The sequence below is a fragment of the Anomalospiza imberbis genome, chromosome 17 (assembly GCF_031753505.1).
Source record: "Anomalospiza imberbis isolate Cuckoo-Finch-1a 21T00152 chromosome 17, ASM3175350v1, whole genome shotgun sequence".
NCBI classification, from domain to species: domain Eukaryota; kingdom Metazoa; phylum Chordata; class Aves; order Passeriformes; family Viduidae; genus Anomalospiza; species Anomalospiza imberbis.
Genome location: NC_089697.1, coordinates 1,167,680 through 1,185,860, shown reverse-complemented (window position 1 = coordinate 1,185,860; position 18,181 = coordinate 1,167,680). Strand labels below are relative to the sequence as shown.

Genomic DNA, 18,181 nt, shown 5'->3' with positions numbered 1-18,181 from the left:
GATTGCAAAGGAGTGAAAATTAGAGATGTAGTCATTAAGGAGAAGATCTGGGTAAGACTAACACAGAAAGAAGGTCTGCGGTGAAGAGGTAGAATTGTGAGTGACCAGCATAGGAAAAGTACCAGAATGTGCAGGAAATAACATGATGGTGTGAAGGGAAAGAGGATGAGGGACTGGGGCCCTCTGTCTCTTCTGCCAAGAATTCTGAGAACGGAGGAGGATGCTTCAAGTTACAGTGAGGGGCTGCAGAGACTGGGAGGAGGGGCTGGTTCTGGGGACTAGTTCAAAGCTTCCACCAATAACCATTGTTTTAACTCAAATTGTAAAGGGACACCTTCTGTCTGCAAAGGTCTGAAAAGCAGATCCTTCTTCTAACCTTTTTCTGGACCCTAGGGGAAAGTGGTATGGAATCATATAAATAAAATAAGTCTTAAGCATATGCATAAGCAAGAGAAGCAGCTTGGCAGATGGCTGCACTGCTGCCCTTGTCAAGCCAGTAGTTGTTTAGCTTTCCAATTTCAGTGTTTGCAGTGTGCATTCAAGTGATGGGTGTCTTGATTCACCACTGAATGTGTTACAGTGTGTTTATATTAAATTGAGCCAGCTTCATTAAAGACTGAAAATTGTTCCCATGACATAGATACTTTATATTCCCCAAGTCAAGTTTAATAGATCATGAGGCTATTATATGCACATGCACAAAACATCTCCTAAACACAATTTTTAATGTAAGGTTTAGAATTATGGGACATTTATGTGCAGTTAAATGCCCTTTACTCTCCCCAGACTTCACCTTTAGCTGTCATGGACTGGGCTGCACAAAACTGACAGATCCATCACTCTTATGAGCTGTAGAATATTTTAAGTATTTGGAGAATGAAGCAGGTCATATAAGTAAGGTTGTGTAGTTTACTGGAAGTTTGCTTCTCAAAACGAATTTTAGTGGTCCGTTTTTTTTTTCATGTAGTAGATTCCATCTTAGCATAACTTCAGACAAAATCTGAAGTAATTTACATTTTTTAAAAAAGTTACTCAGCTCTCTACACCCAGATTTGAAAGGTTTTTAGGAAGTGATCCAAAATCAACCAAAGCATTATGAAGGTTCTTGTTAATAAATGTAGAATTCAGATCAGGGTGGTAGTTCTATTGGTAACTTTCTTTGTAACAGCAAAACTTTGCATGCACAGAGTAGTGTCTGCAAAAAACTTCCCTTTGGAAGTTGAAACTGTGTGGTTATGTATTGATAAATCTCAAATGTATTCTGCAAATTGAAACATCCCTTCTTTCTCATTCTGACAGTGTACACAACTACACCCCCAAGGTTGGCGAGATTGATACAAGGAGAGCCATTCGTCAGGCCTTTGATGTTTGGCAGAGAGTGACACCACTTACCTTTGAAGAGGTCCCGTACCATGAAATTAAAAATGACAGAAAGGAGGCAGATATTATGATCTTTTTTGCTTCTGGTTTCCATGGAGACAGTTCTCCATTTGATGGAGAAGGTGGATTCCTGGCTCATGCTTACTTTCCTGGACCAGGAATTGGAGGAGACACTCACTTTGACTCAGATGAGCCATGGACCCTGGGAAATTCTAATCATGACGGTAAGAGTGCAGGTCATCTTTCCCAGCAAGGATAAGTTGGATGCAGACACACTGACAGGCTTTCAACTAGAAAGTATTTGATTGGTGGAGCTTTCACCTCCCATACAGTGGTTCAGATGCTTTCTAAATATGTATTCTGTCTTAAATGGGAAAACAATAGTATTAATTTGTTTGTGGCTGTGCATGGTGTGAATTTTAGGAGTGAACGGAAGAGTGTGTCTGCTGGCTTCTTATATCTCTCAAGATTTGGGCCTTATTTTCTACAAAAACCACAAGTCTGGGAGGGAAAAGATGAATAAAATAGTGTTGAAATTGTATCAAATGGTATACTTTCCATAGGCAATTAAAGTTAGTAGTAAAGGTGAATAGAAAGTTGAGAGTGAAGACATTTGAATTGCCAATTTGTTTTGATCCATATTTGTTTTCTCACACTCTGGAATTCCTTATCCTATCAGAGTTTGAGGCTGGCTGATTAGTTACGGGAGACTGATGATTGGGACAACTCTTTTCATCTTATTAAGCATGAAGAGTTTCTGCATCTTTCTATCTTTATCTTACTCTCTAAAGGCAATGAGCTCTTTCTGTTCTATTTTCAGACCTTTGATTGAGGATAGTGATGCCTTGTAAAAAGTTTAGGCTGATAATCAGAATTTCACAGTGGCCTCACAAAATATCTCTCCACTTTCCACAGTCCTAATGGTTTGGGAAGAACGAGGTGTCTTTAAGCCTTTAGGGATTCAAAATCATGTTTTGGTATTTTGATAAGGATTAAAAGTTTACTTGGACTGTAAATATGTCTTGATTTTTAAATTGTATAAAAGCAACAGTGTCGTGCCCATGATGCCTAAGGACATATGCAGAGGTGATGTCTTTCATTAGACCAAATAGTGTTGTTTTAAAAGAAGAAAAGCTTTCAGGCTTACAAGCCACCTTCAGGCCTGGCTTAAAGGTGACAGCTTGCTTTCAGACTGGATTGCAAGTGGGGAAAATCCCTCAGAGTTGTGAGTCGGTATCAGATCATCTTTGACAGGAAATGGAGCTGTCAGGTTCAGCGAGGGCGTGCTAATTTGTAGGAAAGCAGTAATGATACGATGCTTGTCTTTGTAGGGAAAGAGAAGTAATGCTTCCTGGCATGTGCAAATGACAGAGGAGGTGTAGGCTGAGAAAGGGAGGTGAGGTGTGGAGACTGTGGGAAATTATAATGTGACTGAGAAGGAGTGTTTTGCTGTCTTGAAATGTTAGGAATTTTTATTCCTAGGTTTGTGGCTGGAGGGCTCCCTCCAGATCGGGGGTGACAGACAGACAGACTGAGTGGTTACCTTGTGAGAGCTGCAGCAGCAAGCTGTGTTTGTGTGTGTCAGTGCTCTGTGCCACTTCAGTCTGGTCTCAGTAGTTATTTGAGCTCAGCTATGGGAGTGTGATAGGCCCAGGTACTGGATATGACTTCCCAGGAAAGTTCATGTATGAGACCTGGGAGTGCTGGTGTCTGGGGTAGAAGGTCCTTCCGGGAAGGTGGAAGGAAAGGTTTTGACAAGTTGTACTTGCTTTTTTCTATTCTCATTCTTTGCACAAAGTGCTTCCTTCTGAGATAAGCTTAGCAAGGCTGGGAGCCAGCTTAAAGACTGGTAGGGATGGCTCTGCAGAAAATATTCCATCCCTTGGTAGGATGTTCCACCACAGGTGGTCACTTCTTCGAGGATTTTTTTAATGCGGTTTTTAGGATGGTGTTTGAGTGCAATGCATACAATGAGTAGAGTGTCTCTCTTTTTATAAAAGCTATTTTTATGCTATTCTTATCCATGTGGCTCTTTCAAAGACATCGTGTATTTCTCTGCTGTTCTGAGTGACTGTCATGAGTGGTGTCCTCAAAGTTCATGAATTGGTATTTGAGGGGCTGGTGTGCTCTTTGTGTAAGAATTGATAGAATTGAGATTTCCTTTTCAGAGGATGTCACCTGTGCATTTGCTTTCAGATTACTCTGCTGCATAGACTGGGCTGCACAGTCTCTTTTAAAAAGTCACCAGTGAGGATGTTGAGAATGGTGGGGTTGTATTTGACCCTTCCATCTGGGGGAAGTGTTGGTGGTAGAAGGGGAATTTGATCTTTTGAGGGTGACAGGGGTAAGGCTGTAGTCAGAGCATTATAGATGTGCTGTGTGAGGAATTTGGTTTGGCCTGCATCCTTATCTTTGGTGTGCAATTGTGAAGGTGTCCTGCTTCCTCACTGGATGATCCAGGCCTCTTTAGGGAGGGGTTTCCTTCTGTTTCACTGTTCCTTGTCACTGGAGCACTCACTAGCTTCACGTTCTCACCTCTGATGTGTTCTATTTGAAATGCTTTTAGCAGGGCTTTGAAGAGTTTCTTCTTGGTCAGAGGTTTCCTGTTCAGTTCACTGCCAATTTTCATTGAAAATAAAGTATTAGAGGAAACAATATAATCTGTTTAGCAAGAAGTGTTTCTTCAAACATGGTCTTGCTTGTCCTTAAGATATGTATTTTGTGGCAACAGGGTTAATCAGTCTGGAATTGGAGAAGCCTCAGTGAAAGAATAAAAAAGCCCTACTAGTAAATCATTAGCAAAGCTCTCATTTATTCACATGCAAAGGAGGAACTGGTTTGGCCATTCAGTAGCTGTTCAATGATTATAAGAGTCTTGAAATAAGATTGAAGTAACAATGGTATCTTTTCATCAACTCATAAAATACCACAGTGTAAAATGTTCCACTCCTGACAAGAGTGTGTATTAGTTGAAGGAAAAAGTTGAGCCATCTACCTTGGAGCTCTCTTAGCCTTGCAGTTGTGAAGGTAAATCTCCTGTCAGGAGAGCAGAATGCTGAAACTGGTGCCACAGATCCTTAGAACATTTTGCTGGCCTCTCACCCATATAGTTTTATTACAATTATTCCAGTCTGAATCCTTGCTTTCGTGTGTCTGCATTTGTTACTCTGTATTGTGGCACCTGCAGAGGTCCAGTCCGGCTGTGTTTGGAAGCAGCTGTCACCACACAGAAGAGCTGCTTTGCAGTCTTCACTAGCACTACAAATTGTATGGATAAAAATGAAATGTTTCATATGAAATTTCATCCACTCAAGAAAAATAAGAATGATTTGAGCAGATCTTTCTATACAAACAGTCATCTCCACTTTGTATATGGAGAATGTGGTGTATCCTGTTATGAAAGCTTCTGCCTTGTGGTAATCCACTGGGGTTATTGACAACTTTATCATCCCAGCTAGGATATAGTTAGTTGGGATTTATATACTCATTATCATTTTGCATTGTTATTATTATACTGATTTTTGCCCTTGTGAACAGCATGACCACTACCATGTCCCTTAAAATTATTGGTGTAATCATAATAGTTGTGAGCTGTTGGTTGTCCTCTTGAGCCCTTGGTAATAGGGGCACATGCACCAACCCTTCTATTTTCTTCTGCTGTGAAGAATGACCCCTGCAAAGGCTTTCAAAGTGAATGCAAAGTTTCCTTCCCCCCTAATATTAGTTACAGTTCCACTCAGGCATTCAGTTTCTTTAGCTGAGTAAGACTGTACTTTCAATTTATGGTTGCTGATTTATCTTCATAATTGTACTGCCTTCTCTGGCATTCTCATAAGCGAGCTCTGGAAGATTAATTTAGATAATCTTATTATGAAGATGGGCAAAACCAGGTGTAGGAGATTAAACTCTTGGAGCAGCTCCTGGGATCATGGGATACAGAATTAATTTGTTTTCCAGTGATAATGTTGATGAGAGTGGCTGGAAGCATGAAGCAGAACGTTGGAATTTGGAGGAAGCAAGGGAAATCAGAGAAGTGATGCAGCAAACAAGATGCAACTGAGAAAGAGGGGGCGCATTTAGAGATAAATCTTCTACACAACCACACATAAGGAGCAGCTGGCATGGTCACAGTGGTGGGGACTGACCTCGTGTTTTTCCTGGAAGGTGCTCTTCAATAGGAACGAAAGCAGCTGTTGGCTGCTTAGCTGGTCCCAGACTTGTTAGGCTTTGGTGCCTGGCACATGGAGACAGGTGAAGCTGTGTTTGGAGTCCCTGTCTTTCAGCAGGACCTGGGGTGTAGCTGCTCCCTGGCCACAGGGCCCTCTTAGCTGCTCAGACGCAGCATTTGGTCACCTGCATGTGTCAGCACAGGCTCAGTGTCCCAACTGCTGGTTTTATCAGAAGGAACACCAGACTTTCCTCTCCTTTCTTGAAGTTTTGGGCATTTTTTACTTGAAATGTGCTGTAGAAACAGCCAAGCAGGCTTTGAACTGCCCACCTCAAGACTCACAACACTGACACATTGCTCAGGCAGCAAAAGTCTGAAAGGGGGTGAACAGACTTGGCAGTGCTGGGATCTCTCTCCCTTGGCTCCTAACTTGGCTCAAGCATAGAGGCGATGCATGAAATACATTATTAACTGGCCAAATAAAGTACTTAGTAGCCTTTATATGGAAATAATAATTATAGATATATGTAACTCCAAAGACAAGTTGAAAAGGAATCCTGAGTGACTGAAAGTTAGTTCTGTCAGTTTAAATATCCACATGACACATAACAGCTCTTACACACCTCTGACAACTCAAATATTATTTTAATCCAGGTTAATTACAGAAAGTAAATTTTTATCTCCAGTTTAACATTACAAGCAGTATTCATAATAATCCCAGGCAAATCTCCCTCCTGGTATTTTAAAAGCAAAAATACATTGCTGTTATGCATGTCACTAACACCATACCACTAAATCTCTGGTGTCTGTCAACCCCCTGCAGGTAGATTAGAGAATCTTTTTAATACTAAAGTGAAGTAAGACTTGAGGTATCCATACTCTGCCAGGGATCACCAGATTTTATTTCTTTCACCATGCCCAGAGTTGGCCTCTAAGACCCTCCCTATCATCTGCTGTCATGTAGAGTTGTAGGTGGGAGTATGCCCAGGGCAGCCACTTCAGCTCCTTCAGGAAACACCTGCAGGTGATGAATTATTTCTGTACCAACTCCAGTGTGGCTCAGCTTCACATCGTGTGGTCATTGTACAGACCAGAGGGTTCATCTTTCAGTGCCTCTCTTCCACACCTGTGCCAAGTTTTCTCTGTAAATGTTGGATGACCACTGTGGCAGCTTTTTAGATGTTGGCAAGAAATGCTGAGCTTTGCTAACAGCAAGTAAACAAATCTTTTAATTGTTCCAACTGATTGTGTCCCCCACAGATCCCAGTGGGTTCCTGCAGAAGCGTCTTTGGAAAGCTTCCTGCTCATGGCTTCTGAGAGAAAGCCAACCAAAAATACTACCAGAGTTTGCAAGACACTGGCTGAAGCAGTACAGGAGATGAGATTTCACAGGCCACCTTCAGTTAATTCAGTGCTAATTCAGTGCAGGAGCTTCTGCAGAAGGAGGATAGGGCCTGAACCACCTTTGGGAAGGTTCTGTCAGCCACAGAGGAGAGGAACTGGACAGCTTTTTCCCTGTGATTCTAGCACAAGGAGTAGCATTTTGTCAGTGGGCATCTACCTTAACAGCAGAGCAAGCACTCCTGGAGTCACCATCTGGACATGGCATATGTTCAGGAATCTGACCAGGTTTTTCAGGACAGCCAAATATTGTCTAGGCTGATAAATGTGAATATTCAACAAGGATCTGAAGGAGAAAATTTTGATTGGGGTAGCTAATTTTGGAGCTTACTGACAGCCAGTGATTGTGACAGGCCGGTTTGGGAGAATGCAGAGCTTTAAGCCAACATTTAATTTGCTGATCAGTGTATTGCAAGCACTGTCTTCACTGGAGGTTTACTGTTTTCTGTCCTGGCAGTATTAACATCACAAACCTTCTCGATTCTTTGGACATTTTTATCCCTGTAAACAAGATGAAACCAGGGGAGCTGGGTTTGGTCAGCCTAGTGAGGAGAAGGAGGATGGGGAGGAAGCATCTAATAGCAGTCTTCCACTTGAGGAGATATTAGAGAGAGGAGAGAGGCACGCTCTCTTGGAGGTGGAGGAACAGAAAAAGGAACAAAAGGCAAGGGGCACAAGCTGCAACAAGAAAATCTCCACCTGGAGTGTAAGGTAAAAACTTCTTCACCTACAGAGGGGTAGAACTCAGAGGCTGCTCCTGGAGAGGTTGTGGGGAGTGGCTGGATGATGTCCTGAGAAACCTGATGCAGTTTTGAGATTAGCCCTGCTTGAAGCAGAAAGTTAAACATGGTGGCTTCCAGCCATGCCTTTCAATCTACATTTTTCCATAATTCTTCAGCACTGCCATACACAGAATTTGAGTTCCTAGAACATAAAAGCAAATTGTAGTTACTTCTCATGGCAGCTCTGAGCCATAACAAGATATTCAGCTCATAAAAATCTCTGTTTCTATCAGCTAATTCCCTTCTAAAAACAGGACTGTTTAACAGAGAAATCTTTCATGAGGGAGGACCAGTGATGCTCACAGGTGCATGAAAAGGTAGCTGGCAATATTTTTTGGCAGCTGCTTGATCCTTTTGAAGAGCCACCTCTGACTGTTTCTTTTTTCCTTTTTTTTTTTTTTTTCATGCCTGAATGTACAAGGTTTCTGGAGCATTGACTAGACTAATCCTATAAACAGAGAATGTATGTTAGAATATCCAACAGATTCCCTGGTATTAAGGGGGATGTATCAGTAGGTTTGGCTTTTTCTAGGTAAAAACTAGTCATACAATTCTTCGTTATCAAAGACTTCCAGATGTTTCCAGTCACTTTGGAAACATTGCTGGCTAAACATTATTTATCTTATTTGTTTTGTTTGATTACAGTTGTGATATCTGATGTGGGGGCAGGGAGCTAAGAGGAATGCAGAGGATCCAGCTGTAGCTTTCTTTTTATGTTTGAGATTTGTATTGGCATCCATTTTCCTAGGTTGACTCTCTACTCTCTGTTTGCTCACCACTTAACTGACTTGTGCAAGTCAGGGCCTGCTTGGAAAAGAAAATGCACCTTAACCCCTGTACCTTCACCCAGCAAATTGCCAGAACTTGGTAGTCTTTCCTCCTCAATTAATTCCTATTTCCTCTGTGTCTTGCCTTGCTTTGTCTCATTTTTTTCTTATTGTATCACTTCTTCTCATGTTCATTTTCTGTGGAAGTACTGAGGCTGGCAATCTACAGAGTGTGAATACACTGAGTAACTCACAACAGAGAGCATGTGTAATTTTTTGCACTGTTTGGCTGCTAAGTAGATTTTTAATTTTCTTTCATTGGTTTCTCAGATGCAGAACATCTCCAAATTTTAAGAGTTTTGGTCTAACAAATGGCATTTTGAATCCATCATTATTTTTCAGGCTTTTGACACTGTTGTTGAAAATGAGCATCAGCATTTTCCAGAGTGAAAACCAGAGCTGCTTTGAAGTTACTCACGTGTCCCTTAACGCAGAAGACCTGGAAGACTTTCATGTACACGTTGGAAGTCAAGTGGGGCATAAATAGTATTAAAATTTCAATTTATTCTCTCAGGCCTTTTGATGATACATCTCCAGGTCATGCTGTTGCTTGGTATTTTGTTCATTGAAGACCAGTTCAGTGTTTAATCTCCAGGACATACCTGCTTAACACTGGTTTCATCCTGTAGCTGCTTGGAGAGAGACTCCTTCCCAAAAGACAGAGCTCTCTCACATCCTATGCTAATGTTGAACAGATTTGAGCAAGGATATAGACACATGATTTCAAGACAGCCAGCCACAGTAAAAGAAAATCAAATCAGGCAGCTTAAATCAGCAGCAGTTGGAGATTACACCCCTGTCCTGTCAACCTGAAGGAGAAGAGAGGAAGCCCATCAGCACACAGGGAAGATTTCTGTCTTCAGATTCTCCTCTCCACCCCTGGACAACCTCTCTGTAAGTAATGCTTTCTTTTGGTGTGTTTGCTGTCGTTCTACAAACATGGCAGTGGCTTCACAATGCAGGCTGGATTTTAAAGCTTGGCAGTGCTAGTTACTGATTACAGCTGAAATTCATTAATAAGGGTCATCTCCAAATTCCAAATTTTCAAAACACTGTACTTGTAAATACACCTAATGGTAGTTGTCAATACCTGAAGTTCACAGGGTTCTTTTAAGTATAATGTTATCCCATTGCACTTGTTAGTAGCCATTCAATACACAGAGTATGAATATAGTTATGTAGGTATTTGGAGTCCTATTGATTTATGTATAATCAAAGTAAAGTATTTTACTTCTTTTCACAGAAAATGAAATACTCTGGGATTCACAGGAAAGAGCCAGTAAGGGTCAAAATGATATGTCATTCCCTTAAAAAGGAATTAAAAAAAAAACTGTGAAGAAAAACAGGTCACAAGAATCAAGGTGAGCCAAAAAGTCTGTTTTTATCACTGTCTTTTTGTAAAGCAGAAACTGATGATGTGAAGTGAGCCAAAACGGAGCTGTGTCTTTAATAAAGTTTTGGCATTCTACTTGCTGAAGGGCGAAGGAGAAAAACAGCAGGTCATCAGGAAGGAAAAAAAAATAAAAAATAGAGGAATTCTTGAAAAGAGATTGCAGGTTATCACAGGCAGATTGTAGCATCATGCAGGCAAATGACACCCAATACTCTGGATTTTGACATCACATGCGAGCAGCAAACTTGGGAGTTGCTTAAATTTCTTTTTTCTTTTCTCTGGTGTTTCTGAAGGAGAGCTCAATGTTTGAAAACAGTTTGATGAGTATTGCCTTCTCTACCCAAATCCACCAAGAATATGACTCTGAGGGGGAGATGTCTTCCATCCCAGCTCTCTTGTGTCTCAGTCCTACTCAGTCTTTACAGCCCCATCAGGAACTTCTTTGTCAGGGGAGGACAAAGGCAGAAAGTCTCCTGTTCTACAGAGCACCCTTGCTGTGGCACAGAGCTACTCTTATAGCTTCCAGAGCAACACTTGCTCTGTTGCTAGCATCAGGAATTAAATATAATGTCAACCTGGTGGGCAAAAAAGGATTCCACATGTCACAGACTGGATTGTCCACACTGCCTATGCCAAGGCCTGGCGTTTTTTAGTTGCTTTCCAGTGTTTCCACAGCTGGGTCAGGACTGAATTCTGTCAGTAGACTCTACTGTGTTTAAATACTTTTAAAATACAAACAATAGCTCATCTTCAAGACTGATGGAATGAAGGTCATACCTACATTTTTTGTGTTTCTGTGATTTTTTTGTTTTGTTTTGTGTTTTTTACTGCTTTACCATCTGTTCTACCAAATTCTCTGCTGGTATATGCAAATAGGAATTTTCATTTTGGGATTAGTAATTCTTTGATATTGAATTGTTTATGGAATTACAACCTACATTTGTGAAAGACGGCGTTCATTTCTCAGCAGAACACACTTGTTCCACTGACTGTCAGGCTGCTGAGCAGCTGAAATGGCACAGCTGCCCCTCTCTCTGGCTGTCCACTCTCTCAATTTTGGTCTCACCATTCCAGCCCATTAGTTTGTATTTTTCCTCTGAGTTTCTACAGGAGGTTGTCCTCATAGTCCCCTCTGTGCATGTCAAACAAAGCACAGCTTGCACCATTAGTAAAGTGTATAGCACAGCTACCAGCCCTGATTTGCACGCTGCTTTTTGGTCAGTAAAGGCAAGTTGCCTTTCACATTGGTAACATAATGTGGTTCTTTGTCTTTCTGCAGTCCCTTGGTCTTGTGGGGATCAGTTTGCTGTTAAAAGTGCAGATCACTCCTTCTTTCTCCAGGGAACCTGTTCAGACACTTTTCAGAGTTTTCAGTAATTCCTTAAGAAGCAACACGTAACAATAATTGCTTATGAACAAAGGAACACCTGTATTTCTTTTTAACATGTATTTTCTTCCTTTCTAGATAGAAAATCTGTTTTCCACAGAATTCCACTGAGCAGTATCACCCCATCTTCAGGGTCTTCAGAAGAATGGAAAGCTTTCCTTGAGCAGAGCGTGTCGTGGAGGTGAATGGAGGAGCACAGACAAATCACATGTTCTTCTGTTGGACAGGTCAGACCTACCAGGTCTGAAGATGCAAGAACCAAGGCATAGCTTAGAGTAGCCCTAAAGCTTCTTTAAGTTGTGCTTGGGAAACAGTTGTCTTTACATGGCTGTTGGGGTGGAAGGAACATAAGCATGTTTAGTTCATACCATCTCTTCTGTAATTACCTGAGACATGCTATTGTTACACACAATCAATCATCTGACTTCTTAAGTATCATTCTTACTTTAATAAAATTTCAAAATATAACCCTCATATGTCTTTTTGCGTCTGAGTACACTGCAATATGTAGATTTGTTGGCAGAGTGATACAGTTCATAAAGTATAAAACTAACATGACAAAGAGCAGCGATTGTCTCTTTTCTGCTGTTAAATCAGATATGCAATATTATTCGTACTTCTGTTGTCTTAGAAGCTGTCTCCTGGATTTACAGTCCCCAGTACTATGTGCTCTCCAGAGCCTACCCACATGCACAGCTGTGCTGAGGAGCAAACACTGATGGCAGTAACTGATAGCACTGCCCTAATGGAGTCCTGTGACCTGCTGCTGTGTACTGACAGGCATTTCAGCAACCCACAGGAATTATTCAGTGAGTTCCATAGCCAAATGAAGTGTTTTGTTATGGATTTCCGTAGTTAAAAGGAATGACACTGTACAAGAAAACATGTGCGGGCAACTTCACAAAGAAAAGCTGTCTCAAGGTGTCTGTTACCTATTGAATGGTTTTTCCAGAGGAAGATTAAAATCAAAGAATCAGGAGGGGTGGAGTTTGAGAGTTGAAGGAAGTTCATACATAAATAGTTTCTCTATGACTCCAGTGTTCTCTGTTGCAATAAAACCATGTGTTTCTTTACTCTGCAGGGCAAAGTAGAATGTTACAAACAATTTGAGAGTCCTTTCCCGAAAGATTGGGTTTTAATGTGGGATTATATAGCAGTTTATCTAAAGTAAGGTAGCTCATCTGGGAGCACACCAGCTAATGAGGTTTATCCTGAACACAGATTGTTTTTAATTAAGAAAATTAAACCTTAACCTATGTTTCAAGTTGTATAGAGCCATTGAGCTGGATGTAAGGTAATCACACACGTGGTGTGTCATCATGATAATGGAGGATGCTTTTATAGTGCTATAGGTGTGTCCTCAGTTGTCATTTTCTGTGGTGATAACATTGTGCTGGTAAGGAAAACACATCAGCAACTTCAAAACTAAATTAACTGTGTTTCTTTGTGTTTAGTATAGCAGGTCATTTAGTATTTCGCTCAATGAGCTGACTTACTCCCACCAGTTTTACAGGATCATCCTCTTTCTGGTGCTCATTGGTGGATTTTTGGCTGCCTCCTGAGAACTGGGAAGGAGGAAGCTCAGGCAGGTCTCTGACCAGACCTGTTTGTTTTGTACAGATGGTGCAAATGAGCAAAAATTGTTGTATTCCTCTTGGGACTGTTTCCTCCAAGTACAGATCCTTCTTAACCCTACTGTTTTACCCAGATGCCTGGGATACTCTGAGTGCAAGTTTTTCGTGTTACTTGGTCTTGGCGGGGAGTGGGTTGAGCAGGAAATTGAAGAGCTTTATCCCATTGCTTGACCTTGCTTCCATAGCAAAGCATCAAGCTAGGCTGTTAGTTTTCCACGTGAATCTTTCTCCAAGAAGATGGACACTATGGGGAATGCTGTTGGACAAGAAATGTGAAGAACTGGGAGGTCAGAGACCTTCCTATATGTTCAAGAACCAACAAAAACAATGTGGGAGGTACAAGCTCCTTTCCAGACTTCTCCAGCTCAGCAGTGAGTGAGAACACAGAGAGCCCTCAAAGCCCCAGGCTGAGTGCTGTGGAAGGAGAGAACCACTGAGGTGGTTTTATACCTCAGTATTTTCTTTTTAGAGCAAATCCCACCCTAGCCCTTCAAAAGGATCTTGTTCTGTTCCATGCTATGGAATTTGCTACCATTAGCAAATTAAAGGGAACTGGTTGCTTAACGATATTATTGATTGAGTGACCTTTCAAGGGAACACAGGATGATGAATCCAGAGCTGGATTTTTGAGAACTCTGGGCTTCTGAAATGGTCTTAAGACTTCTTTCTCCCATCTCCTCCTCCCATGAAATGCTTTCCCACTTGTTCTCTGAGAATGATGTAGTTGTTTCAGACCTGAGACCCCCTTAGAGTGTGCAGCAGGATGGAGAAAGGAGATAACAGGGGCATTCTGGAAGGAAAAGGTCAACAGATGTGTCTGGGAGGAGGCCGGAATAGAAAGGTGAGGGGATTAAACAGTGGTGAGAAATTTTTGGCCAGGGCAGGGAGCAGAAGGAGAGGGAGCTGTGTGTGCTTCTGCCATGACTGCCTTTCAGCAAAAGTAGATGAGAAGCAACCACAGCACTGAGAATCAGGGTACCTGGGAGAGGGCTAAGAAGAGCTTATTGTCCTGCTTTCTGTGGAGGTCAGTTCACTTTCTAGGAATTCTCTTGAGCTCTACTTCAGTCTGCTCCAGCCATTGCTCTGGGTTTATCCCTGCTTTGGTTCGGTGGTCTTCTGGCCATGGAGGAGGAGAACTTTTCCATTCCACTGCTGACTTTTCCACTGTGGCTGTGCTGGAACCTGGACACTTCATTTCTTTGAGAGTTTCATACCTCTAGTTGCAACAAAGCTTCCCAGCCAACATTTTCTGTGCTCTGTGACATCCTCACACACAGCTGCCAGCCAGAATGGTGGTTTAAAACTGGACAGCAGGAGCTGTTTTCCACAGCTGTTTTTCCAGGAACAAATATTTCCTAAGCATACTGGGAAAAGATGTGTATCTGTTCCGTAGTGGAAGAGCTGGCTGGCCTGACCACCATGGTGGTTGAGGTACTTCTTCAGGAATGAGCCTTCATCTTGCTGATCATCACAGAACTCTTACTGGTTAGCTCACTGGTGATCAAAGAATAAGCAACCATGATCTGCTGGACCTGATAGCTGAAGAAATGTGGGTAGTGTGAAGATCAGTTGCATCCTTGACTGCAGTAACCGCAAGATGAAGAAGTTCAGGATTTGTGTCAGAGGAGTTGCATGAGATCAGTACTGACTAATAGCTTGATGAAATGACATCAGTGATGCAGCAGAGTGCACATTCAGAGAGTTTGAAGATGACAGGAAATTTGGAGAAGTGTTTAATAACACTGCCCAGTGATGCTGTTGTTCAGAGACCTCGAGAGGCTGGAGGAGCAGGCTGACAGGAACCTAAGGAAGGTGAGGAAGGGGAAATGCACAGCCCTGCCCCTGGACTGTTGGTGGCCCAGAGGCTGGAAGCAGCTTTGCAGAGAAGAACCTGAGATTCCTGGTTGACAGCAAGTTGAACATGAGTCATGAGCACAGAAGGCCAACAACACCCAGGGCTGCCTCTGGAAGAGCGCTGGCAGCAGGTCAGTGCCAGCAAGGAGATGATCCTTCCTTTCCACTTGGCACATCTGGAGTGCCCTGTGCATGGCTCCCCAGTACGAGAAACTTGACATTCAAAACCTGACCAGAGAACTTGCTTTACTTGACCTTGCTTGAGCTGGGCATTGGACCAGATAATCTCCAGAGGTGCCTTCCAGCCTCACCCATCCTGTGAGTCTGTGGGATTCGTTTTGTACCTGTAAAGTGGGCTGGCATTTATTTTGGGCAGGAACAAATGATTGAAAGCTATTTGAAACTAATTTAATGTAAGATAGTGCCTGATCTTATGCTCCTGGTAAAGGATTAGCACATAGAGGCAAGTCACTTCCACAGATTTATTTGTAGTTACATAGGGACAAGTTCTAGATCTGCTGGCAGCACAGATACTGCAGGTACTTTAGCAAGGAAGAAAATGCCACCAAGGGAAGGTGAGGGAAGATGTCCCTGAGCACAGGCACAGACTGTGAGCCTGTGGTGAGCAGAGTCTCATGAGGTCAGCTTTGTACTGAGTGACCTTTACTGTGGACTCCATGTGTAAGTAGTGGTATCAGTGAAAAATGATGCTTTCATGAGCATTTAGGTGATACAGGAGACTAAGTCCATTCAGTTTTGCAAAAGGACATTGATTATCTGAATCCCATTTGGAGTCTGGCTGCATCTTCTAAGCTTGAGTGTTTTTGAAAACCTGTGAAGAATGATCAGTCCTCCAAACTTTACCATAAAACTACTTCATGGATTTTATACTGTGCTGTTGGACATTGTATTAACTTGTTCTGCACACACCAGATTTTTCGGCAACAGATGAGAAAAAAATTACTAAGTAGGTATTTATTTGAATTTCCCAAATACAGAAATTCTAAAATTTTACATAAATATGTGGCTAAATTTTAGGCTATATATGTTTTTGGACAATTGTATTTGAAAATTTATTTGAAATGCATTTGTATGTTGTAACATGTCTTGCATATTCAGATGCTTTCACCGTCCAACTCAAACGTTTAGAGCATTTAACCATTTTGGGGTGGTTATGTGTGGCTGGGGGAGCACTGTTTGGTGTTGACTTCAGGTATCTTCAGATGCTGGCAAAGCTCCCTGCTGAGGAGGCTCGCAGACCCCTGAAACTGCTTTGTCATATTTTTATGGGTAACAGTGAAGCAGTAACTTTAAAAAGCAGAGATGGTTCTGTGTGAGTCACTGCTGCAACTCCTGTCTCAGGTAGAGCTCAGCACAGAACTGAGCTTTGTTCAGCTGGAGGTGTGAGGAAGCTCTTTGGAGAGGCTGCAGAGCAGCCACTGAACTGCCACTGACAACTGATTGCAAATGTCTGATTGCAAGTGCTCTTGGTTTCTGCCTTGTCATCAAAAAACAAGACCAGAGGAACCCAAATTCAGGCAGAATTGAGGGCTCAGACATTTTAACTGCCATGAGGAGACCCTTACATCAGTCCTTGTTGGCTGTGTCTTCATCCCTACGTAGCATTGCCTGGGTCATTTTCCAGTGCCCTTATGGAGTAGGACATGCAGGGACCACACTAGATCTAAGAGATGAGGGTCCCAGGGCCGTGGGACTGAAGAGGAATGTGTGCCTGTAGAGTTGAAGGTACCCCTACTTTGCACTGCTCCCAGCTTCTGCACCAGACAGGGCTCCTCATCCCTTCTTCTTCCTGTCAGGAAGAGTCCTGACTCTTCTTTCCTCCTTCTCCCTTCTGTCTTCTGCCACTGGGATCCAACCCAGCCTTTTCCCTGTGTGGGAGTGATGGAGCTACCTGTGCTCAGCTCCTGCACACATGGCAGTGCCAGGGGTCCAGCAGCGTAAAAGCACATTGAGGAGCCCTTGCTGGAGGAGATGGGCCTGCCCACATGGGACAGTGGGTGTTACCCTGGTCTTCTCTGTCCTTCCTCCTGCCTTGCCAGGTGCCTGCAGACCTCCCCTACCATTTGTTGGTCCAGGGCTGATCAGAGCATGGCACCAGAGGACCCAGAAGGGGCACAAAGCACTCACCCCACCACTGATTAACAGACTGTCCATGCTCTCACCTCTCCTGGCAACACTCATATAAGGAGCCAATGGTATCAGAGTGACCATTTCGTTGGCCATTTTCTGTAAATTCTCTACAAAGGAGTCTACAGTCAGTATCCTTTCACTCCAGCCACTGCCTGTTTTACCTGCTCTGGGGCTGGCAGCCTCTGGCCCATTCTTTGACAATGGCTAAAGGCTGTGCAGGCTTTTGGGACTAAAACCATCTCCAGGAGCTGACCCTGGCACTGTGACCTGCTGTGCAATAGGAGAGCAAAGCATTTGCTTCTGGTTTATGGGCAAGAGGGGCTTGGGATGGCCTGAGGCCGTGGCCGTGTGCTAACCTGGCTGTGCCTTCCTCCCACAGGGAATGATCTCTTCCTGGTTGCCGTCCATGAGCTGGGGCATGCGCTGGGTCTGGAGCACTCCAATGATCCCAGTGCTATCATGGCTCCTTTCTACCAGTACATGGAAACACACAACTTCAAACTGCCTCAGGATGACCTCCAAGGAATTCAGAAAATCTATGGTGAGCAACCCTTCTTTCCTCCTTCCTACTTCTTTACTTACACCAAGTTTGAGCCTAGGGAGTATTTTACAATTAGCCCCTGCATGCCTGCAGATGGTGGGATGCTTTTCCTGCCAGAGCTGAGTGGGGAACTCTTTAAAGCCCTTGATCCAGGACTAAGATGACTGCACAAGTCAGGATAATCAAACCTCTGTGATCCCACTGCTGCTCCATCCCTCACTGTGTCCCCAAATCAAGGAGTACTGCAAAGGGAAAAACAGGCTTTGCTGTACCCAAGGTTTGTCCATTAGGAACAACCAGTGCAAATAAAGGAAAAGAATGCAAAGAGCCTGGAACGTCAAGGAAAGGTAAAAAGTGTTTTTCCTCTTTTTTTTCTCATTATATATAACGTGGAACGTCAAGGAAAGGTAAAAAGTGTTTTTCCTCTTTTTTTTCTCATTAAATATAAGGTAAGGGAAAGAAAGTTTGGATCTGCTTAGGGAACACTTTGCTTCTTTCAATCTCTAGCTGAACATGTTGTACAGCATGTGCCGCAAAGATAATGGGCTCAAGGAAAATAGAAAAGGGGCAGACAGATTATGGGAGAAAACCTAGGGGCTGCAATGATGTGGTGCCATGTGATGGGATCATGGATACCAGGGTGTGAGGACAGGAATTCACAGA

General features: G+C 42.8%; 1 protein-coding gene across 3 annotated transcripts in view; it reads left to right on the top strand.

Moving 5' to 3' along the window:
• The window catches only part of MMP24 (matrix metallopeptidase 24), a 44,737-nt gene that overhangs the window by 9,870 nt on the left and 16,686 nt on the right, over positions 1–18,181 (top strand). For all 3 annotated transcript variants that reach the window (XM_068207441.1, XM_068207443.1, XM_068207442.1), the window contains 2 exons: positions 1,300–1,604; positions 17,357–17,518. In XM_068207441.1, coding sequence (XP_068063542.1) covers positions 1,300–1,604; positions 17,357–17,518 — 467 coding nt within the window. The remainder of the gene's footprint in view (positions 1–1,299; positions 1,605–17,356; positions 17,519–18,181) is intronic.